General features: G+C 39.8%; 10 protein-coding genes across 10 annotated transcripts; 2 read left to right on the top strand and 8 right to left on the bottom strand.

The window, feature by feature from the left end:
• Positions 1-29: 29 nt before the first annotated feature.
• On the bottom strand, positions 30-353 carry ATC70_001129 (uncharacterized protein; the record flags this gene model as incomplete). Its single annotated transcript, XM_064820531.1, has 1 exon — positions 30-353. One exon carries the CDS (start codon positions 351-353, stop codon positions 30-32), a length of 324 nt encoding a protein of 107 aa, XP_064684451.1.
• Positions 354-898: 545 nt separating this feature from the next.
• ATC70_001128 (uncharacterized protein) lies at positions 899-2,449 on the bottom strand (the record flags this gene model as incomplete). Its single annotated transcript, XM_064820530.1, has 3 exons — positions 899-1,885; positions 1,960-2,123; positions 2,185-2,449. 3 exons carry the CDS (start codon positions 2,447-2,449, stop codon positions 899-901), a joined length of 1,416 nt encoding a protein of 471 aa, XP_064684450.1.
• Positions 2,450-2,633: 184 nt separating this feature from the next.
• Positions 2,634-3,050, bottom strand: ATC70_001127 (uncharacterized protein; the record flags this gene model as incomplete). Its single annotated transcript, XM_064820529.1, has 2 exons — positions 2,634-2,767; positions 2,831-3,050. 2 exons carry the CDS (start codon positions 3,048-3,050, stop codon positions 2,634-2,636), a joined length of 354 nt encoding a protein of 117 aa, XP_064684449.1.
• A 615-nt stretch (positions 3,051-3,665) lies between these two features.
• On the bottom strand, positions 3,666-4,233 carry ATC70_001126 (Dolichyl-phosphate-mannose--protein mannosyltransferase; the record flags this gene model as incomplete). Its single annotated transcript, XM_064820528.1, has 5 exons — positions 3,666-3,794; positions 3,847-3,899; positions 3,953-4,054; positions 4,111-4,144; positions 4,195-4,233. 5 exons carry the CDS (start codon positions 4,231-4,233, stop codon positions 3,666-3,668), a joined length of 357 nt encoding a protein of 118 aa, XP_064684448.1.
• A 254-nt stretch (positions 4,234-4,487) lies between these two features.
• On the top strand, positions 4,488-5,803 carry ATC70_001125 (uncharacterized protein; the record flags this gene model as incomplete). Its single annotated transcript, XM_064820527.1, has 3 exons — positions 4,488-5,311; positions 5,363-5,609; positions 5,663-5,803. 3 exons carry the CDS (start codon positions 4,488-4,490, stop codon positions 5,801-5,803), a joined length of 1,212 nt encoding a protein of 403 aa, XP_064684447.1.
• A 9-nt stretch (positions 5,804-5,812) lies between these two features.
• Positions 5,813-7,167, bottom strand: GLN1_1 (glutamate--ammonia ligase; the record flags this gene model as incomplete). Its single annotated transcript, XM_064820526.1, has 2 exons — positions 5,813-6,883; positions 6,946-7,167. 2 exons carry the CDS (start codon positions 7,165-7,167, stop codon positions 5,813-5,815), a joined length of 1,293 nt encoding a protein of 430 aa, XP_064684446.1.
• Positions 7,168-9,771: 2,604 nt separating this feature from the next.
• On the bottom strand, positions 9,772-10,140 carry ATC70_001123 (uncharacterized protein; the record flags this gene model as incomplete). The annotated part of the gene is made up of 1 exon (XM_064820525.1): positions 9,772-10,140. The coding sequence occupies one exon, from the start codon at positions 10,138-10,140 to the stop codon at positions 9,772-9,774; it is 369 nt and encodes a 122-aa protein (XP_064684445.1).
• A 306-nt stretch (positions 10,141-10,446) lies between these two features.
• ATC70_001122 (uncharacterized protein) lies at positions 10,447-10,896 on the bottom strand (the record flags this gene model as incomplete). Its single annotated transcript, XM_064820524.1, has 1 exon — positions 10,447-10,896. One exon carries the CDS (start codon positions 10,894-10,896, stop codon positions 10,447-10,449), a length of 450 nt encoding a protein of 149 aa, XP_064684444.1.
• A 4,406-nt stretch (positions 10,897-15,302) lies between these two features.
• On the bottom strand, positions 15,303-16,003 carry ATC70_001121 (uncharacterized protein; the record flags this gene model as incomplete). Its single annotated transcript, XM_064820523.1, has 4 exons — positions 15,303-15,320; positions 15,379-15,512; positions 15,574-15,751; positions 16,001-16,003. The coding sequence occupies 4 exons, from the start codon at positions 16,001-16,003 to the stop codon at positions 15,303-15,305; spliced, it is 333 nt and encodes a 110-aa protein (XP_064684443.1).
• A 263-nt stretch (positions 16,004-16,266) lies between these two features.
• ATC70_001120 (Lipoyl synthase, mitochondrial (Lipoate synthase) (LS) (Lip-syn) (Lipoic acid synthase)) lies at positions 16,267-18,096 on the top strand (the record flags this gene model as incomplete). Its single annotated transcript, XM_064820522.1, has 9 exons — positions 16,267-16,397; positions 16,454-16,594; positions 16,643-16,693; positions 16,745-17,003; positions 17,063-17,197; positions 17,271-17,339; positions 17,402-17,531; positions 17,611-17,824; positions 17,889-18,096. 9 exons carry the CDS (start codon positions 16,267-16,269, stop codon positions 18,094-18,096), a joined length of 1,338 nt encoding a protein of 445 aa, XP_064684442.1.
• Positions 18,097-18,143: the final 47 nt, after the last annotated feature.

Here is an 18,143-nt window from a genome sequence, read left to right as displayed (position 1 = left end):
TTTTGGGTTTTGTTGTTGCTGTTGAATATTTACATAAAGATGATGGCACCTGTTCTTTCCTTTTCATTGATAAACTCAAAGGGAATAGCCATGACCAACAGGTTTTCATTATTATCCTCCATGAGGGCGTCTTGATCTTCTTCTACCATTAGCTCATCAAAGCAGGCATCTAACCAGCCTTGCTCTTCTTGTATGGACTGGCTTGTTGTTATCAGATTGGAGGATAGAATCAGCACATTTCGTATGAGTAATTGATGTCGTAGAGTGTTTTTTGAAGAGTTTAATTTGTAGACTGATATTTGGGCCAAATGATAAAGGTTTTCATAGTATTCTTGTTGTTCGGCTTGATTCATCTCATCATAGGTTGATTTTTATATTTACAAGAGAAATAATAAAAATGAAGAGAAAAGAGAGAGAGAGAAAAAAAAGAGATGGAAGATCACACTGTTTATATAAAGACCCAACGAAAAAAGGAGGGGATCATCATTTCTTATGGATCGTGATATTCATTTAATTCAAGTTTTGTGTTAATTGTTGCTCATCTTTACACAACATGATTCGCTCACACTTATCAACATCATTGGTTCTTGCTAAACTTTATACAATTTATTACTTTTGCGCATTTTTGCAATGGAAATGCTGTCAAAAATTAAATCTCCCTCGTAGTTTTGCTCTCATTTGGCACCTTCATTCATCCTTTACGTGCCACCATCACGCATTTTCCAACGGACCCCTTTTTCGCTAGTATACAAGGATGGGCTCGAATGGCGTAACTTGTAGAGCAGTTCCTCTCCTTTCACCCACTGGACAGAGAGAGAGAGAGAGAAAGAGAGAAATCAGTCTTTTTATTTTCTCACGTGTGCTGCTTCTTCAATTGGTTCAACCCCTTATATTTCTGTTAATAATACGTCCACCAATTCCAATTCTGATAACAAATAAATATTGATAAAAAGATAGATAAAGCAATCCAGAATGGAGAATGAGTCATGGGGTATATTTGTGTTGGCCTCATTTGCTGGTCCTGTGCTGCTGATGGCTGCTGTAATGGTTGCTGCTGCTGCTGTTGTTGTTGGTACCTGATAAGCAGTTTGTTGCTGCCGTCTTGTTGAACAAGTGCATTGATTTCTTTCAAAATCAACTCGCTTCGTCTTTGTTTGCTTGCTAATTGAAATTCCTGTCTCAGCTTCTTTTCTTGAAGCAGCATTTCCTTCTCCATACTATGACGTCTTTTGCTCACATATTGTGATATGCGAATGTTGTTCTTTTGCTGTTCCTGCTGCTGTAATGAGGAGGATGACGATGCGGTGGTTGTAGTGGTGGATGACGATGAATTGGTCGAAAATGAGTTGCATAAATGCTGTCTCCATGCGATGAATTTCTGCGTTGTGTATAATCTGAGTGATTTGGATGAGAGGAGGGCCTGTTTCAGCGGCAGTAGTCCATGGAAAGAGGATTTTTTGCTGGTAGACCAGTCCAACACAAAAGGAGGACAATGCGGGTTCAGCGAAGGCTGTCTACATGCACCAAGTAGATCTTGAAATGATTTGTAACCAAGGTAACTGAATTTAATCGAATGGCTGTGCATAACGTTCAGGATATCAATCCTTTGCTCGATCATTGCTTCAGGTCTAAGAGAGAGGTCAGGCTGTATGATCACGGGTATAATGTTGACCAGGTCATGAATCGATCGCATGTATTCCACATCGACAGGCTTCAGACGACCCATTATGAGGTAAAGACAGGCATCAACATGACAGAGTACATCACTGGACTGATGTACCATGAATGACAGCAGTTCGTCTTGTATGTTGGTATTAAACAAGTGTGTTGTTTTCTCAAATTGTGTTTCAAGATAAGATTTTACATGCGAAAACACAATTTCAGCCTAATCATACAATAATACAAGGCATTAAAATTAGGAATTGAAATATACACACACCAGCATGTGTGCGATTTTACCCTTAATAATGCACCGTAACCACAAGTATCTATGACACATAAATCTGCATCGATGGATAGTACTTCAATAGGCTCTAGCACTGGGTTGGCGACATGGCTGTCCTCCTCCTCGGGTAGTGGTAATGTAGATGTTAGAGCATGGACCAATGATGTCTTTCCAATGCCTTAAATTCAAATAGTTTCAATTAAAATGGCTTCATATCATGGTGAGAGCATCATCATTACCTGAATCACCACAGACTATCATCCGGAGTTTATGGTGTGTTTGATCTAGTGATTTGACCTTTGGTACCACCCATTCGCTCATGCCATTACTGTCACATTGACGTTGTGTTGATGGATGCTGCTGCTGATGATGCTTTTGATGCTGGTATAGTTGTTGCGATGTGCTGCATTTCTTTGGCTCGATAGTATCGCTCATGCTGGTAATACCGAAATCGTTCTCTTTTGTTTGCTGGTGCTGCTGATGGTCGACAGATGAAATTGACATGAATGTAGATGAAATGCAATTTTGTTGGTAGAAATGCTTAAAATAAGGGGAAAATTCGTCTAGAGATAAAAAAGAAGTGATAAAAATACAAAAAAAAAGGAGGGAGATTTATATGAATAACATTGCAAATCACATGATTGAGGCAAATGATCACACGCAATCAAATAAAAGCACACACATCCTTTTAGTTTTTATTGATGGATTCTTTGATATTGTCAACAACATGCTTGTTCCATAATTCAATTGCCTTGGATCCAATGTCTACCTTGACCAAAGATTGTGCAGCATTCATGATTTGTGTGTTCCAGGAATCTTTTACTATACACCCGGCATCAGTCTCTCTGACTTCCCTCTCTCAACACACAATCAGCACATGCTTACCTGATGGAACTAGTCGGTTGGAAACGTATTTCTGTGAGTCGGATAGGTAGCTTCTACTGCTGCCAAAAGTAGGTTCAATCACTGCTTTATCAAGTGTGGATTTGGCATCTTCCAAGCGAGTTTTAATGTCATTTTGATCTTGTAATAAATCATTTCTGAACTTGTATGTGATGGCTGAAGCGACAGCTAATCCTGTAATCAATGGCACAAATCTAGGCATCTTTCTATTTTGTAATTGTTGTTTGAAAGAAAGAAAGAAAAAAAAAAAAAAAAAAAAAAAAAAACTTGTATCAATACAGGTCCCGTCCCTCCTCCTCCTCCCTCCATCTTCTTCAATGGTGGATGAACCCTAAATTATTTTTACTCCACACCCATTTTTGATGACGGCATCTCGGTGCCTGTTGAATTCCACTTCATCTTGTCAAAAATCATGTTTGTATTACCTGTTACAAATGATGGATGATGATGAAAACGATCATCTGTCGAGCAGGCAATCTCAATTGACAGTCAAAACATGGATCGACACATGTACCTTACTGGAATAGCATGACTCATTTCATGCCGAAATAGTCTAATTCTTGTCCATAAAAGACGCAGGCATCTGCCAGTGACACATTTGGATGCTTTTGTAATTGTGAAGGACCGTGCTCTATTCTGAATTCGTCAGCCAAGCATTGTTCCATACAATGTCAAACATTGCTCATGCTATTTTGAAAGATGGCTTTCAAATGAGCTCATCATTGTGCATTGCTGAACATTCAGTTTGAAGATCAAGTGAGCCTGAAATCACTTTGAATGTCGATTGAAACCCACTAGAGCGTTTATTGATACACATCTAATCTTTAGGGCAAGTGGAGCACTCTTCGGCAGCAGCAGGTGTTTCTTGCTTTGGTTGATCTGTTGATTTACGGTCAGAATGGCCTAGTGATCTCTCTGGCACAATGATGTCTCTGACAAGTTGTTTCTAATACATCTGTTAGTAAATTGTGATACAACCCATGTCCATCTCTAGCTACCAATTCCTTCATCTCGGGAAACCTGTGTGTGATCTTTCTGTCCCAAATAACAGCTGCGAAATGTAAGCGCATCTTTCAAATTGATGTGCAAATCAGCACTACTTACTGTCGTTTACTTTGACAGTGAAGATGCCAACACCTCCTGGTATTAAAGCAAATTCTCCAATCTCATTCTCAAATGTAGTAAGTAGTTCTTGTCCCATCCAAGCTATAAAAAAGGTGGTGAGCCATCTATTGCCTACTGAAGCTTTCAAGTTGCTATACCTGCACGCATCATCCAGCGACATTTAGGGCAGTACTATGATAGTCATTAGCTCGCAGTAAGCATGGTTAGCACATGCCGCATACCTCAATAGACACTCTTGGTTTGGCAACTTGTTCAGCCATATTTTATAAATGTTGATAGGAAGAAAGCGGAAAGAAGACATCTCTTTCGCATTACAGATTTCATGCTCAACGAAGAATCTTACGGGTAGGGTGTGTGTGTATGTGTGTGTGTGTGTGTGTGTGTGTGTGTGTGTGTGTGTGTGTGTGTGTGTGTGTATGTCTGTCAGCCCAAACAGTCCCCCAAGGGTCTAAATCAATTAGCATCAAAATGTGTATGCCAATTACTCCACATTTTCTCTACTCTTATCCACGCAATGACCCTGAGAAGAGTGTTGACTAGAATACCTATCACTGCTAGAGCCAAACCTGTAAATACTGGGGCAGTAGCTCGATTGCCACTACCACAACGTGGCTTTGCAACAGCAAGCCGTCGCACAGCAGCCTCCACCTCACCTCGGCATGAACAACCACGTCGTCCATTGCATATCCCTCCTTTGCCAGTCGCCTTGATCAGCGTTGGCTTCATCTGTTTAGGCGTCGGTTTGTACGAGTATCTTACATCTGATATCCAGAAGTTCCCAGTTCCTGTACGTCAAGCTCTCAGAAAGGCCCTCTACTATCAACAAGACAAAGATTTAACCCTGGCACTAAAATACTTTAACGAAGCACTGCAGCTAGCTTTGGAATCTGATGAATTGGAAAAAAATGGCGCCCCTCTTACTGGCATTATGATTCAGCTGGGTAGTTTGCAAGAGCGTATGGGTCGTTTGCCAGATGCCAGGCAGACATTGACATTGGCTCTACGCCATTTATTGGGTTTGCATGATTCTCCCAGTGTGGATGTGTCTAGCAAGGATCTCTCGCAATTCACCCCTATAGAGCAAAAAAAAGCAGTAGGAATAGCGCAGAAGTTGGGCGATATCACTTCATCTATGAAATGGGATGATGAGGCAGAAAAGTGGTATGTTTGGTCTGTGGAGCATCTGCTAAAGTCGTCATCCAAGCCTAAATCAGCATACGGTGATTCGACTGAACTGATTTTCGATCAAGAGCATATGCCAGATTGGTTGACCAAGACAGACATTGGCGCTGCTATGGAAGCATTGGGCGGATTTTACGCCACAAGAAAGAAGCCAGAGTAGGTTTAGAGTATAGAGGGCAAGGCCAGCTTGCTCACAGTATTACATAGGCTGGCCATTCATCTCTATCTGAGAGCATTGACATTGAACGGAATGCAATCGTGTCAGTCTGCTGTGCTGATGAACAATTTAGCAGAGGCATATGCCAGTATAGGCCATTTCGATGACGCGAAGCTTTGGGGACAACGAGGACTGGACCTAGCACAAAACCCAAATACAGGCAGAGCGAACAAGGATGGGGAAATCTGTAACGAGACATGTGGAGTGTTACTATTCAACATGGGCATGTTGTTCGAGGTAAATAGAAGGTTTATCCTCATATATCACCCTATTTACCCTATCTGACATAGCAAACAAAGGATAAAGCCAAAGCACTGCAGTTTTATGCAAGCGCAAAAAAGCATGGCCGAGATCATAAACAGCCAGAATGTATCAAAGAAGCTGACAGAGCACTGAAGCGTATAGAATTCGAAAAAGTACGAGACGAATAAACGCTTCTTTTAACGGGCAAAACTGTTCCATTGTCTTTTATTCTTGAGAAATACCTCATCTTCCTTTTGGTATTTACACAGTGAATTGGAGATCAACATTTCATCAAAATATTTGAATGCTGCTGGCGTAATTGTGGTTTCAATCTGATCATTTGATGGATTCAGCAGTTTTAAAAGGTTGTAGGCTTTGCTGTTGATAGCAGGAGGGGTATAACTGGAAATGTTTTCCACAGAAGGGATCCTGCTATGTGGTGCTTGAGGTGCCAGGTATTCATTCAGACGACCAGGATAGAATTTTGTTTCATCCTTGCTTTCAAGAAGGATTGATGGTACACCGAAATCAAAGCCAGTGGAAAAAGGTGAATAATAGCTTGGTTGTTGCTGAACGCAAGGTAGATCCCTTGAACGCAAACGAGGGGACTCGACAGATGCTTGACTATCAGTATCATTATCGCTAAGATGAGGTATATCACAGGTGTCTTCCTCTTCATGGCAGTCTAGTGGTCGACGAAGTGGCAACAAAGATTTAATTTGCAATCTCTTTCTTTTTTCCAAATTAGTAGCATTTATCTGGTCTTGGTCGCAGGTATCAGTAGCACAAGAATCGTTGGCAGCACTAAGAGGAGCCTCCAAAGAATAGCGGCGCTGTTTAGGTGATGCAGGAAGAGTGGCAGTTTTAGACAAGGTAGGCAGAGAGGATCTCTTGGCTTTCTTGCTTTCATAAACAACCCACTCAGACTCGCAGGCTGATGCCTCTGGAGTACGATCCAGGGCCTTGATTTTTGTGCGAGTGATCTGTGGCACAGTGGTGGAAACAGGCTTGGCTTCCAAAGTACGTTTTCTAGGTTTTTGATGATGACATGAACGGGATGTTTTTTTGTGATGCTGCTTTCTAGTGCTGGTGGTGCTGGTGATGGTGGTGGTAATGGCAGTGGCTGCCGTAGCAGGTTGTGCTAATGATGCAAAGCTACCAGGCATTTTATTATTAGTGGCGCCGGTGAAATTAAATTCTAGGCCTGAATAAGCCTGATGTATGTTGTAATATAACTTTTTAAAAGTTAGTTGGTATTTGATTGCAGCCTAAAAACATGAAATGATGACATTAATTTGCGCTCTTGTACCTTTTTTGATGAATGACTTACTTTGTATGTGCAGAGAGAAGCGATAATGAACAACCAAGAAGATGGGATCATCTGCATGTAGGATGCCATGTTGGACATGTTGATTGAGAAATCCACCTCATCATGTAACATGTGTTTCCATTGCATGATGGCATTGACTGGCAGAACCATTACAAGACATGATACGACCAAGACGACAGGAGATGCGATCAAATATAGACCCAGATTGTTATTATTAGACATTATTTTATAAATAGTAGAGGAGAAAGAGTGAAAGAAAGAGAAGAAAGGTGTTGATCTAATGAACAGGAAAGAATCTTTTTCAAAGGTTTAGGCCCATATTTATGTGTCATGAATCATATTAAACAAGCAACTCAGTTGCCTAACTTAGTTATTGTTCTGCAAGGCAAATAAGGAAAGGCAAACAACTGTACTCTATAGAGATTTGAGATGTGGCTGAATATATTATTTTTTTGAGATATATAAATACATCTATTGGATATACATTATAATGTTATACATTTGACAACAAAGGGAGAGCATGCTATTTATTTACTTAAAGTAAGGTAAAATCGTTTTTTATTATTAAACATGTTCATCTCGGTTGAATATATGGGGAGAGGGGGTCCAATTTGTGTATATGATTTCTTGTTATGGTAATCTATCATATAGATCCAGGTTTAGATGAGCCATGGGATGTAAACATATATGAAGTTCATAACTGTTAATTAATTTGATTTCGGAAAATGGGATCAACATCATCTCTATACACAACAAAGAAAGAGTACTGATCATACCCAAATGCCGTCAGCCGTCGTCTTTTTACTAGTTGTTGTTGTTGTTGTTGTTGTTTACACTGATATGAAACATTGCCATAAAGCCACTCTACTATTCCAAGGTTGGTTCACAAGACACTGCATTCTACATTTCTATGAGTTGTAAATAGCAACTGGCGATGAAAATCATATGAGATGTGCAATCTATTTACCCGATGGATTAGCACATTGATCCATTACATCGACGTCAAAATTGATGTTAAACCCCATTGTTGTTAGTGCAAAGTTCGCAAGTGCACTGATATCATAAAAGACATCAGTAACACGAGCGGGAGCAGGTTGCATCCAAGGATAATCGTATAATGATACATGATTCCTCACTAGAGGTGCCATTTAATACATTTTCAAAACTTAGTGTTCTTTTTGTTGTCAAATTAAGGTTGTATCAACGATAGCGTCGTGGACTGAACACTTTTTATTCTCTAAAATAGGTATATTTATAACAACTCATTCTTTATTGCAATTGCCTTCTGTGTAGTGTTAAGTTTCGGAATGCCTCCTATTTGCTTCAGCTCAAAGCTTCAAAAAGGAAAAAAGTTGGCCTTACAAGTATTTTGGTGGACTGGCCTTATTATACAAGAGACTTCAAAAAAAAACTGCATGGCTAACGGTAGTACTATGTAGTTTACCAACTACTTTATATTGGCTTCAAAAGCATCTATTGTTACCTTCATGATGAAAAGGGCATTGAGTTTGCTAGCCAGCCCCACTAGCCGCCAAAGATAATTCAAACCCAGAATCACAGTCTGTTCTAGATTGGCCAGATCTTAACAAATTTCGACTCGATTGATCTATTTTGCAAGATTCGACTATATAAAGTATGATAATCACCCTATGCTTCTTTAAGCTTTCTTGGAGTGCTTTTCAAGGCGCATCCAATGGTACTAAATAAAGTAGAAGTTTTTAATAAACTTATTAAGCAATTTATGAAAACATGAAAAGAGGTTTCTGGCCAAAAAGTCGAAATTTTACATATCAAAGTCTTATAAAGACGATTTCAGGTGTTACGTTGGATCGACAGAAACATTTTGATTTAAGGTATACCATAGTAAAAGTCTTCGTCATCAAAGTGAAAAACGCGATCGTTTGATTTTTGATAAAAACCATGAGGGTTACCTCATGCTTTTTGGTCGATTTTTGGCCATTTTTTTTTGGTCCCCAAAAAGTTGAGCAAAGGCGGTCAGAAAGTAACTGCCAGATGAGGGCAATTGTTTGGTGCCAATATGACAGCCTAATAAAGCCTGCAATGCGAGAAATCAACTGTCGAATACACTCAATTTTTGCTCTATTTAGCATAGTATTGAGTGTTGAGTGGTAATGCAAGTATGCTGTCTGCTCGTAAATGAGATTGTTCCATTAGTGGAGGTGTAAAGCATCGAAAAAGAGCCAAATGCGCAGATCCAGATGAGTTATGGAGGGGTCTGATGATGGACAAACGTATGAAAGTGATAATTTGTTACACAACACTAGAATGACATGTATCAATACTAGGCCAAGAGCATCTTGACGTCGGTCAAGGTCTGTTTGTTTCTTTTTGAGTACACTGGCTGCTCAATCGCGATAATAAGAACCTAAAACCAACAGTAGCAAGCTTGGTTTTGGCTTGGATCGGCCGTTGCCTTGCTTACATCTTGCCTGATTCGCTTTAATCTACATCTTGTGCGAACACTAGCACAAGTTGCCCCTCTAGATATATACATGCTCTACTTGAGTGAAAAATACTCCTTCTTTTTGACCTTTATATGTGTATAACAATGAAATGCATGCAACGTAATTAACAGACTTAGTTTGCGGTCGTAACAAGCATATTAGCAGGAAAAATAGAAAATGCACAATGCACGGTAAGCGTCTTTTCACACTCACAGCAACCTATATTCGCCATAGTACCAAATTATTTTATTATAAAGAGAAGAAGAATCGCGTTTTATGTATATACCCATTGTAACTAGAGATATACCAATCATACACATAACGAATACCAGATCTGTCACAATATGCCCTTTTATCAACCTTAAGCCTTATTCTTCTTTCTTCTACCTGGGTGTGGAGCGCCTTCAACAATTCTTCTTATTAATACAAAAGCGCCTTCAGAGGAAACTACCACATTTTGGATCATATCCGCCATACAATAACCACCCAAATTTGCTTGCCAAAAGTAAAAATCCGTAATAAAGTTGTTGGCCTGATGTAGGTTTTCCAAATCACGTTGGTGCTTCAAAGTAAGTGGATGGAAATCCTGTTCTTTCATAACACCCCATTCTGGATGCGTTGGCTTGTCTGAAGATGGCTGTTGTTGATGATTTTCGGACCAACCCGCCGCCAAACCGCCGTTATTGTTTACAGTAGCAGTGGTGGCTGTAGTACTGCTGTTGTTGTACATGTAGTTTTCTTGATCTTGCGGTTGATACATCATGTTCCATAAGGCAAAAGAGGAGTAAAAACAAAAGAGAAAGAAAGAAAACAAGAATAGGAAAAAGCCAAGGTTATTTATCATTGTTGTTGTTGTTGTTGTTGTTGTTGTTGTTGTTGTAGAGTAGTCAAGTTTATTTAAATTAGAAGGCATTACAAAACCTTATACTAACGAGCGAAAAATAACAAAAAGTATCCCCTAATTTCTTTACTCTCTCTCTCTTTAAATGCGTCATATTTGGAGCTCTTGTCTGGTACAAAGAGGAATCCCCCTTTCTTACAATGTTGGCTCGTGCATCAGATCAGTTACCTTTTTTGATATAAAATGAACAATGCTCAGGTAGCTCATGTCTTCAGTTTGCACGCTGTAGTAGATGCGGTACATGACAAACACAATCCACAAGCTGCTCAGGGCATATAGAATCAGTTTGGTAGTACTAACAGCTGTCTTTTTCGACTTGGTGACAAACTGACGCGCCTTTTGTTTGTGTATCTGTTGTTGCTGCTGCTGATGTGGCTTTCTGCGTCTTGTTGCTGTAGTTGTAGGCTCATATTCTGTGCTTTTGCAGTTGTCATCCTCTTTTTGATTAAGCATGCTGATCAATGCAATGTTGCGCCGCTCTTTATTTGACCGAGTTTTGGCTGCTGATGTGATGGAAGTAGGCAAATGTCGTCGCTGACGAGAGGGGCGCTTCCCCATATCTACTATGGACTCTTGTTCATTCATGCCTGAATGTGATACTGAGAAAAAGGAAAAAGGGGCGTGGGGGCTTAACATCAGCTTAAATTCTGAGCTCAGTGCTAAAAAAAAAAAAAAAATGGCAATGTCTATTTATTTGTTATTGACCATCACAGCAGTAGAAGAGTTATTTCATTGCTGTGTATACATGCTATAGCCCTACCATCTATCTATAAGCCCTGCTGTTATTGCTGAGAGTGTTGGTGTTTTTAATTAAAGATGGGCGCAATCATTAGTAGCATATAAAATTAAATGGCATGAGGATCATGGTTGCCATTTTGACCTTCCCCCCCCCTTAAATTATAGGCTCTCAGCCAGCAATAAGTGTCAAAGACCGTTAAATGGACCTGAGCCATATCGCTCAATCTTCATACACAGAGGAATTGAAGTGTGATACTAATCTACAGCGTGCTCTCCGTATTGCAAAAAAAGAGTATTACAAACAAACTTTTTCCAGAACGTTTGCCCGTGTAACTAGACACAACAAGTGAGGCTGATTTGTTTATGTATTTGGCAATCATTAGGATTTACAGAACTGTTCATGCGCAAACGCCTATTATTTTGTTAAACTAAAAACTAGAGCTATAAACAGGAGGTCTAGAAAAACAGTTTCTGCTCTGCATTATGCTTTGTATACAAATTCAAATATGCTCATCGCATAAAAGCAAGAGAGCATTGCATCAATGTCGAGGCATTGCACTACAAAACCAATCCTAAAGGAATGATAGTCTTAAAACTTGGTCATTTCGTATCAAAACTAACTGAGCATTTGATATTTCAAGCACGAGGAACCAGTTCAGTTTTTCATTTCAAAAAATGCAATGCTTGAATATGCCACAGAATATGCTACTATACGGAAGCATATCAAGTGATACATGTCATTGCGCCCAATGTATTTACTTTACAAGTATGAAACAAAAGCATTCATTCAGAAACAACGATGAGCCATTATTGTTTACCATGGTAGTATAAACGATCGTCAATGTATGTTCCAGAAAGTCGTGTGTTATTTATCGATTTTGTTGAGTCTTGTTTGACAAGTGACGCCAAATGTCTTCCTATTTAAGGGGGGTTTTTTTTTTTTTTTTGCTTTTTGCATACGGCAAGATTTAGTCCAGTATCGCGTTAAAGCAATAATTGAGGCAAGCATGTCATATTGAGTTGGCTGCTGCAATTACAAGCTAGAAAAAAAAAAAAAAAAAAAAAAAACTCGGAGATGGCATGATGATAGAGGGTGGCATGAATACACGATTGAATGAATTGAGAGGGACAATTAAATACTTTATTTATGCTTGTGTGTTGCTGTTGTTGTTGCTGATATAGAGGTGACATATGAGTTATGGAGAGGAAGAAACTTTTGATATGAAAGAGACAATACAGAAGAAAGAAAAAGCTAGGGCATAGTGATAGAAGGGGAACGAAAGAGATGATATTTACATATGATGGATAATCCTTTTTTTTTTTTTTTTTTTTTTTTTAACTTGAGTGGTTTGTGCTTATGAAAGAAAGACATATGGAGTTTGTTCTTGTTCTTGTTGTTGTTATTGCAAAGTTGAAAGTGCTCTGATTAAGAAAGAATGTTGGCAATAGTAGGGCGAGCACGGTATCCAATGCTACCGTTTTGTTACTTTAACAGTGGACATGAGGATCTCTTGTGGCCATATTTGCCGCACCAGGTACTGTTCAAAATGATGGGCATTAGTATTGAAAACGAGTAGAATTATCCATGAGGCAGCTCACCATTGACCACCTTGTAGATTCAACGGTTTAATGTTGAACGACATGTCATTGCATGGGATTTCAGGCTTTGTTGATGCTGCTTGATTAACTTTGATTTCTTGAATAAAAATACACATGGATTTAATGAGACAGTCGAATAAAGAGGCAAGAAAACAAAGATAAAAAGAATATAAGGATGCATTTATATAGACGCACAATTCAATCATTTACATGTAGTTTTAAGGAGGTACTTCATCATCACTCAAAGGAAAGCCCATCAGGGTTGGCGTTTCGTTGACAAATGTCATGGGTTACGTTGACGTGCTATTTCAATTTTGTGTAATTATTATCTACATGCTGCATTGCGTTGATCTCCATGATGAAAAGGCTATATTTGGCTTGTATCGTTCTAATTGACACATTCAATCAACATGCAAAGAGGGTCTAGACGCTCTCAAAACAATATGAAATCAGCAAAATCTATAAAAACAACATTCCCCTTAAAATAACACTCTGGTATATGTGTATTTACAGCTATTCTCAACACATGCCGACCATACCAAAATGAATGGCCAAATTTCCAGCAAGTGCAAGAAACTCATCCAAGCTATTCTGCGGCCATCAACAGATATACAAGCCTTAGCGGGCCTCTTGATCCTTGGAGTAACCAGCCAGGTGGTGATGACCAGCACTAAATAAGGGATACAATGCAGAGCACGACCGATGAAGAAGAACGTCTTTCAATAAGGTTTTATTTTAACTTTTCGTCTATATGGTTCAGGATTTTAATATCTACATGGATACATGATCTAGAACAATTCCGTCTCCCTGCTTCTCTCTACCCACTGTCATGAGGCTGATACATATACACCAAGATCTCTCAATGATAAGGAATCAAGGGGACACTATGGTTCATCCCCCCCAGCATATGTATTTATCTCATGATGATCAAGCTTGATAGGAAGATGATTGCTACTTAGGTTGCATATTTACTTGTACATGAGATGTGTATACCAAAGTCTAGAGCTGTCGAATGTCATGTAATTAGTAAACAAGTTGCAAGAGATCTACATCTTCCCCTCATTCCCCTCTATCCCCCCCCCTGAATTCTATCTTTATACCATTTTCACCATTTGATAACAGACAAGAAAAAAAACATGCCATTTCGAATTCGACGAAAATAGCCCATCCTCCGTTCAATTTCCCCCCTTTTTTTTTGGTACAAATAGTCATGTCAAATGTTGCTGCAATCCAAATGTATGTTTCTGTGCGTTTCCGTGCAAGCTGTGCGTGTGCGTGTGTTTGTGTGTACAATCGCTCGACGATAACAAAGAAAAAAATTTCTTTTTTAATTTTATTAACCATTTGAACTAGAAATGCCCTTTATTCAAAGAGATTTCATATATATATATATATATACGACACGGGGAAGAATGTTGAAAGTTGCTGTGATGGTAGAGGAAGCTGAGCATCATTTAGATGTTCAACTTGGTGTGACGCCAGTTACGTCTCTTAGCGTTCCAACTATGTATTCATGTAAGTATCCATGATCCACTCTCGTCTCATCATCAACAGTATGCACTTACCGGATCTTGGTGTCAGTCTTAAGACGGAACCAGTGAGGCAAAGGACGGTTTTGCTTCTTGGCCTTGCCAAGCTTAACCTTGGTGATGAAAGACTTTTGAGAAGGCTATCAAATCCAAAGGTGTTAATATGATTTCTCGGTCGATCTACACATCCATCAATCGTTCCTCTCGAATCCATCCAGCTAATCTAGAATTTCGTCCATCGTCATGGTTCTCTCTCTCTCTCCTATTCCCTCCCTATCCATCATGAACTGAAAAACACCATCCTTACCATTTCGACAGGCGATGTATGCGAGAAGAGGAGGATTATCACATTTGCAGCTTACATTACACATCATGTACAATTCGATGGCGGGATATGTAAAAAAAAAATGGGTAAATTGGATCGGACAATCACCCGGGCTCACCTTTGAGGCTTCCGGTAGACATGGAAACGTCTTGATATCAGATCATGCCTGAAAATATGGACTTTGAAGATTGCAAAGCAACTTGAGTATCGATTCCATGCTTAAATTGATACCCAAGGTACTCACTCGCATAAGCAGCCAAGGTTTTTCTTTTCACCATTGTCCGGAAACAGAGCAAGATCAGGCTCTAAGCTCAAACTTTATATCCATGTGTCTGTATTGTAGAATGATCAATATTTTGACAGTTGCTAAAGAAGATATATCAATTGACAACAGTAGAGGGCAACATAAATGAAAACGTTTGCTGTCCTTCTGCTTCATATACTTTGATATGTTGAATGGCTCCGATGATACGGCTACATGTAGATCAGATCCACAGCATTTCTTAAATACATGACGTCCATTTTTTGCCTGTAGACGCACTGGCAGCTAGATACTAGATGCATTTTTGGTAGGAAGATGTACCACGACAGCAATTTGACATCTCTAATCTTTGGGTCATCCAGAAAAGAGTGATTTCTCAAAGACGAAATGTCCACTACCCTTGAAAATAGCTATTCAAATCGACTAATCTCCCTCGCAAAGAACCATGTACACATGTTATCCTTGTCAAAATACTTTTTATTACTGCAATCTCGTAATTGATGCTTTGTAGGAAATATTTGAAAAATCACGAACCGATTTAAGCCTTGTTGGCAGCCTAATTACAACAACGATCAGTTACTACGAAACATCAATAGTCAGCATATCAAACTTACCTTCTGGAATCTGAATCTAGGAGGAGGGAGACGGTTACGACGGTCGACAGCAGAACGAACACGGACGACACGAGCGTGGATAGCACAAGAGATACAGTAGTGGAGCTTGACGTACAACTTGGGGATAGTGTATTCTTTTGGAAATGTGATTTGATCAATCAACTGCACATTATAAAACAGCAGCCAAAAACTTACCCTCGTAGATGGAAGCTTCTTGGAGATCACGGACGGCAGCAGCTTCAACCATGTTACGGATAGTGAAACGCTTGATAGCCTTATCCTTGGGGACACAACGGTAACAGTTGATACAACGAACAACCTTGTTGTGACCACGACCGTGCTTGTTACGTCCGTTGTTTCTTCTCTTGCAAGTCTAATACAATGATTGAATGTTTAGTATCGCTGGCTTCAGTTGATAGAGTGAATAGCATGACGAGAAAACATGATCAAGGGCAGCAAAGAAAAAGAGGAAAAACATCCAGCCATCTACAACATCAAATCATCGGTACCATCCATTGTCTCTTTTGTGATCCATCTTTTCTTCTTTACTGAAACTGCCAATTTCCCCTCATCATGACTCTAGATTTCGCACACATGCCATCCATTTTGTGAAATAACATACCATATTGATTGATGAATGAAGAAGTTGAGAGAGAGTTTCCCTTTATTTTCTTGACGGGCGCACTTTACCCTTTCCCATCCAACAATTTTTTTGATTCTCAACATCTGTGCGTGCAATGGAAGTGGTCTTGCGGGTCGGATGCCTAGCATGTGCCCGGATATCATGAGGTAGCATATGCAATTGGCTCAAGCAGACCACCCAAAAAATCTTTATACGGACTAGAGATTATAGAGCAGACCAACGGTGATTCCTTTACATAATATATCATGAACAGACAGCCTCAGTATATTGTCGTTAATGGTGGAAAGAAAAAGAAAGCTGTTGCTGTTGCTCCTCTGCCAAAGAAGAGTAATATGGACATGGACAAGGAGGAAGATGTATGGCCAACCAGTCTCAAGTAAGCAAGCAGTATATGCAAATAACAAAGCTATCGTATTGAATCGGTTGCTATAGGGAATATGTAGCAAACGCTTTCTCAAACTGCTTGCCCAATATGAAGACAACATTGGAGACGCAATTGAAAGCAATCATCAAGCAGGCCAAAAACACTAATATGATGGACGTGATTGATTGGAACAGTCGAGACTTACCAAGGTACTTACTACTGACGAGAGATCAGAAATCATGCTAATAGCTACGCAGTGCATGTATAACAACAAATAATCCCAATGGAGTAGATTTATTTCACAAGCAGTGAGTATTTGGACACACTGTTTCAACACAACGCATTTACGCAGTTAGTAGAGCCAAGATAGGGACGAAAAAGACAGCATCGACGATAGGAAACATAGAATTAACGCCTGCCGAAGAAAGAAAGAGACAGCTTAGAGCCATGCGATTTCAAAACGATGTGCCAGCAACACCTGCCACGGTGGAACCAGCGAGAAAGAAGAAGAAGGCATTTACACCCATTGTGTGGGGGAATGAAGCAGAGGCGGATATGAATGATGTGATTGTTGGAACCAGCACTGAATTAGAGAAGCCCTACTTTAGACTGACATCGGTAGGCAATCTCAAGAAAGTGTCTGTATATGGAGGATTGCTGATGAGATGTGGTTTTAGGCTGCTGATCCAGCAACAGTGAGACCGCTGAATATTCTCAAGAAGGCTTTCAAGATGCTGCGACAAAAGTGGAGAGAGGATGGAAATTATTCATATATCTGCGAGCAACTAAAGTCCATGCGACAGGATCTGACTGTAAGTGCTCGGCAACAATGGGAGGGAAAGAGCCAAATGTACTGATAGCGAACCTGTTGTGTTTTTTTTTCAGGTACAAAGAATCCGCACAGAATTCACAGTTCGAGTATATGAAACCCATGCTAGGATCGCACTAGAAAAGGTACCTTTATCGACCAAGGCATTGGTTAATACAGCGGCTCTAATAACATGCCGTTTTTATAGGGAGATATTGGAGAATACAATCAATGCCAAACACAACTGAAATACCTTTACGAACAAAATATCCCTGGTTGTGAAGACGAATTTTTGGCATATCGAATCCTGTACATGTTATTTTCTCAGAATCAATCGGGTAAGCCAGCACAGACACATGTTGGGGATGATTTGTGGATGAGATGACAGCAAATGTTGGCTAACATGCTGCCATATAGATATCAATGCCATGCTGGAAGAAATGTGCGATGTAGGATTACAAAACCATGCTGAATGTGTGCGACATGCTTTGATGGTGCGATCTGCATTAGCGAAAGGAAACTATCACAAATTCTTTAGGTTGTATGAAACGGCACCCAACATGGGAGGCTACTTATTGGATCAGTTTGTAGGCAGAAAGCGAATCGATGCATTGATAGTGATCTGTAAAGTGTAAGTTTAGTGGTGGCTGGCTGGATCATATTGAAACAAACACATGTTAATGGGCAAAAATCAGTTACAAGATGGGCATTTCGTTGGCGTATGTTGCAAAGGAATTGTCATTTGATAGTGTCAAGAAGCTTGCCAAGTTCCTTCGCGAGCACGGCATCAAGCAGCTGGCTAGCAAGAGCAAAGACGCAATGCTGGACACAAGGACAGCTCTTCCTGTGTTGATGGCACAGAGCAAAAACTACAATAAGGTGGACATCAAGGGGCAGATTTAGATGTACTACCTGACCTTACCTCATATTTGGATCGTCACACACAAAAC

The sequence above is a fragment of the Mucor velutinosus genome (assembly GCF_035048745.1).
Source record: "Mucor velutinosus strain NIH1002 chromosome Unknown tig00000041, whole genome shotgun sequence".
Taxonomy (NCBI): domain Eukaryota; kingdom Fungi; phylum Mucoromycota; class Mucoromycetes; order Mucorales; family Mucoraceae; genus Mucor; species Mucor velutinosus.
The sequence above is the reverse complement of the archived record's forward strand: the minus strand, read 5'-3'. Positions and strand labels throughout refer to the sequence as shown.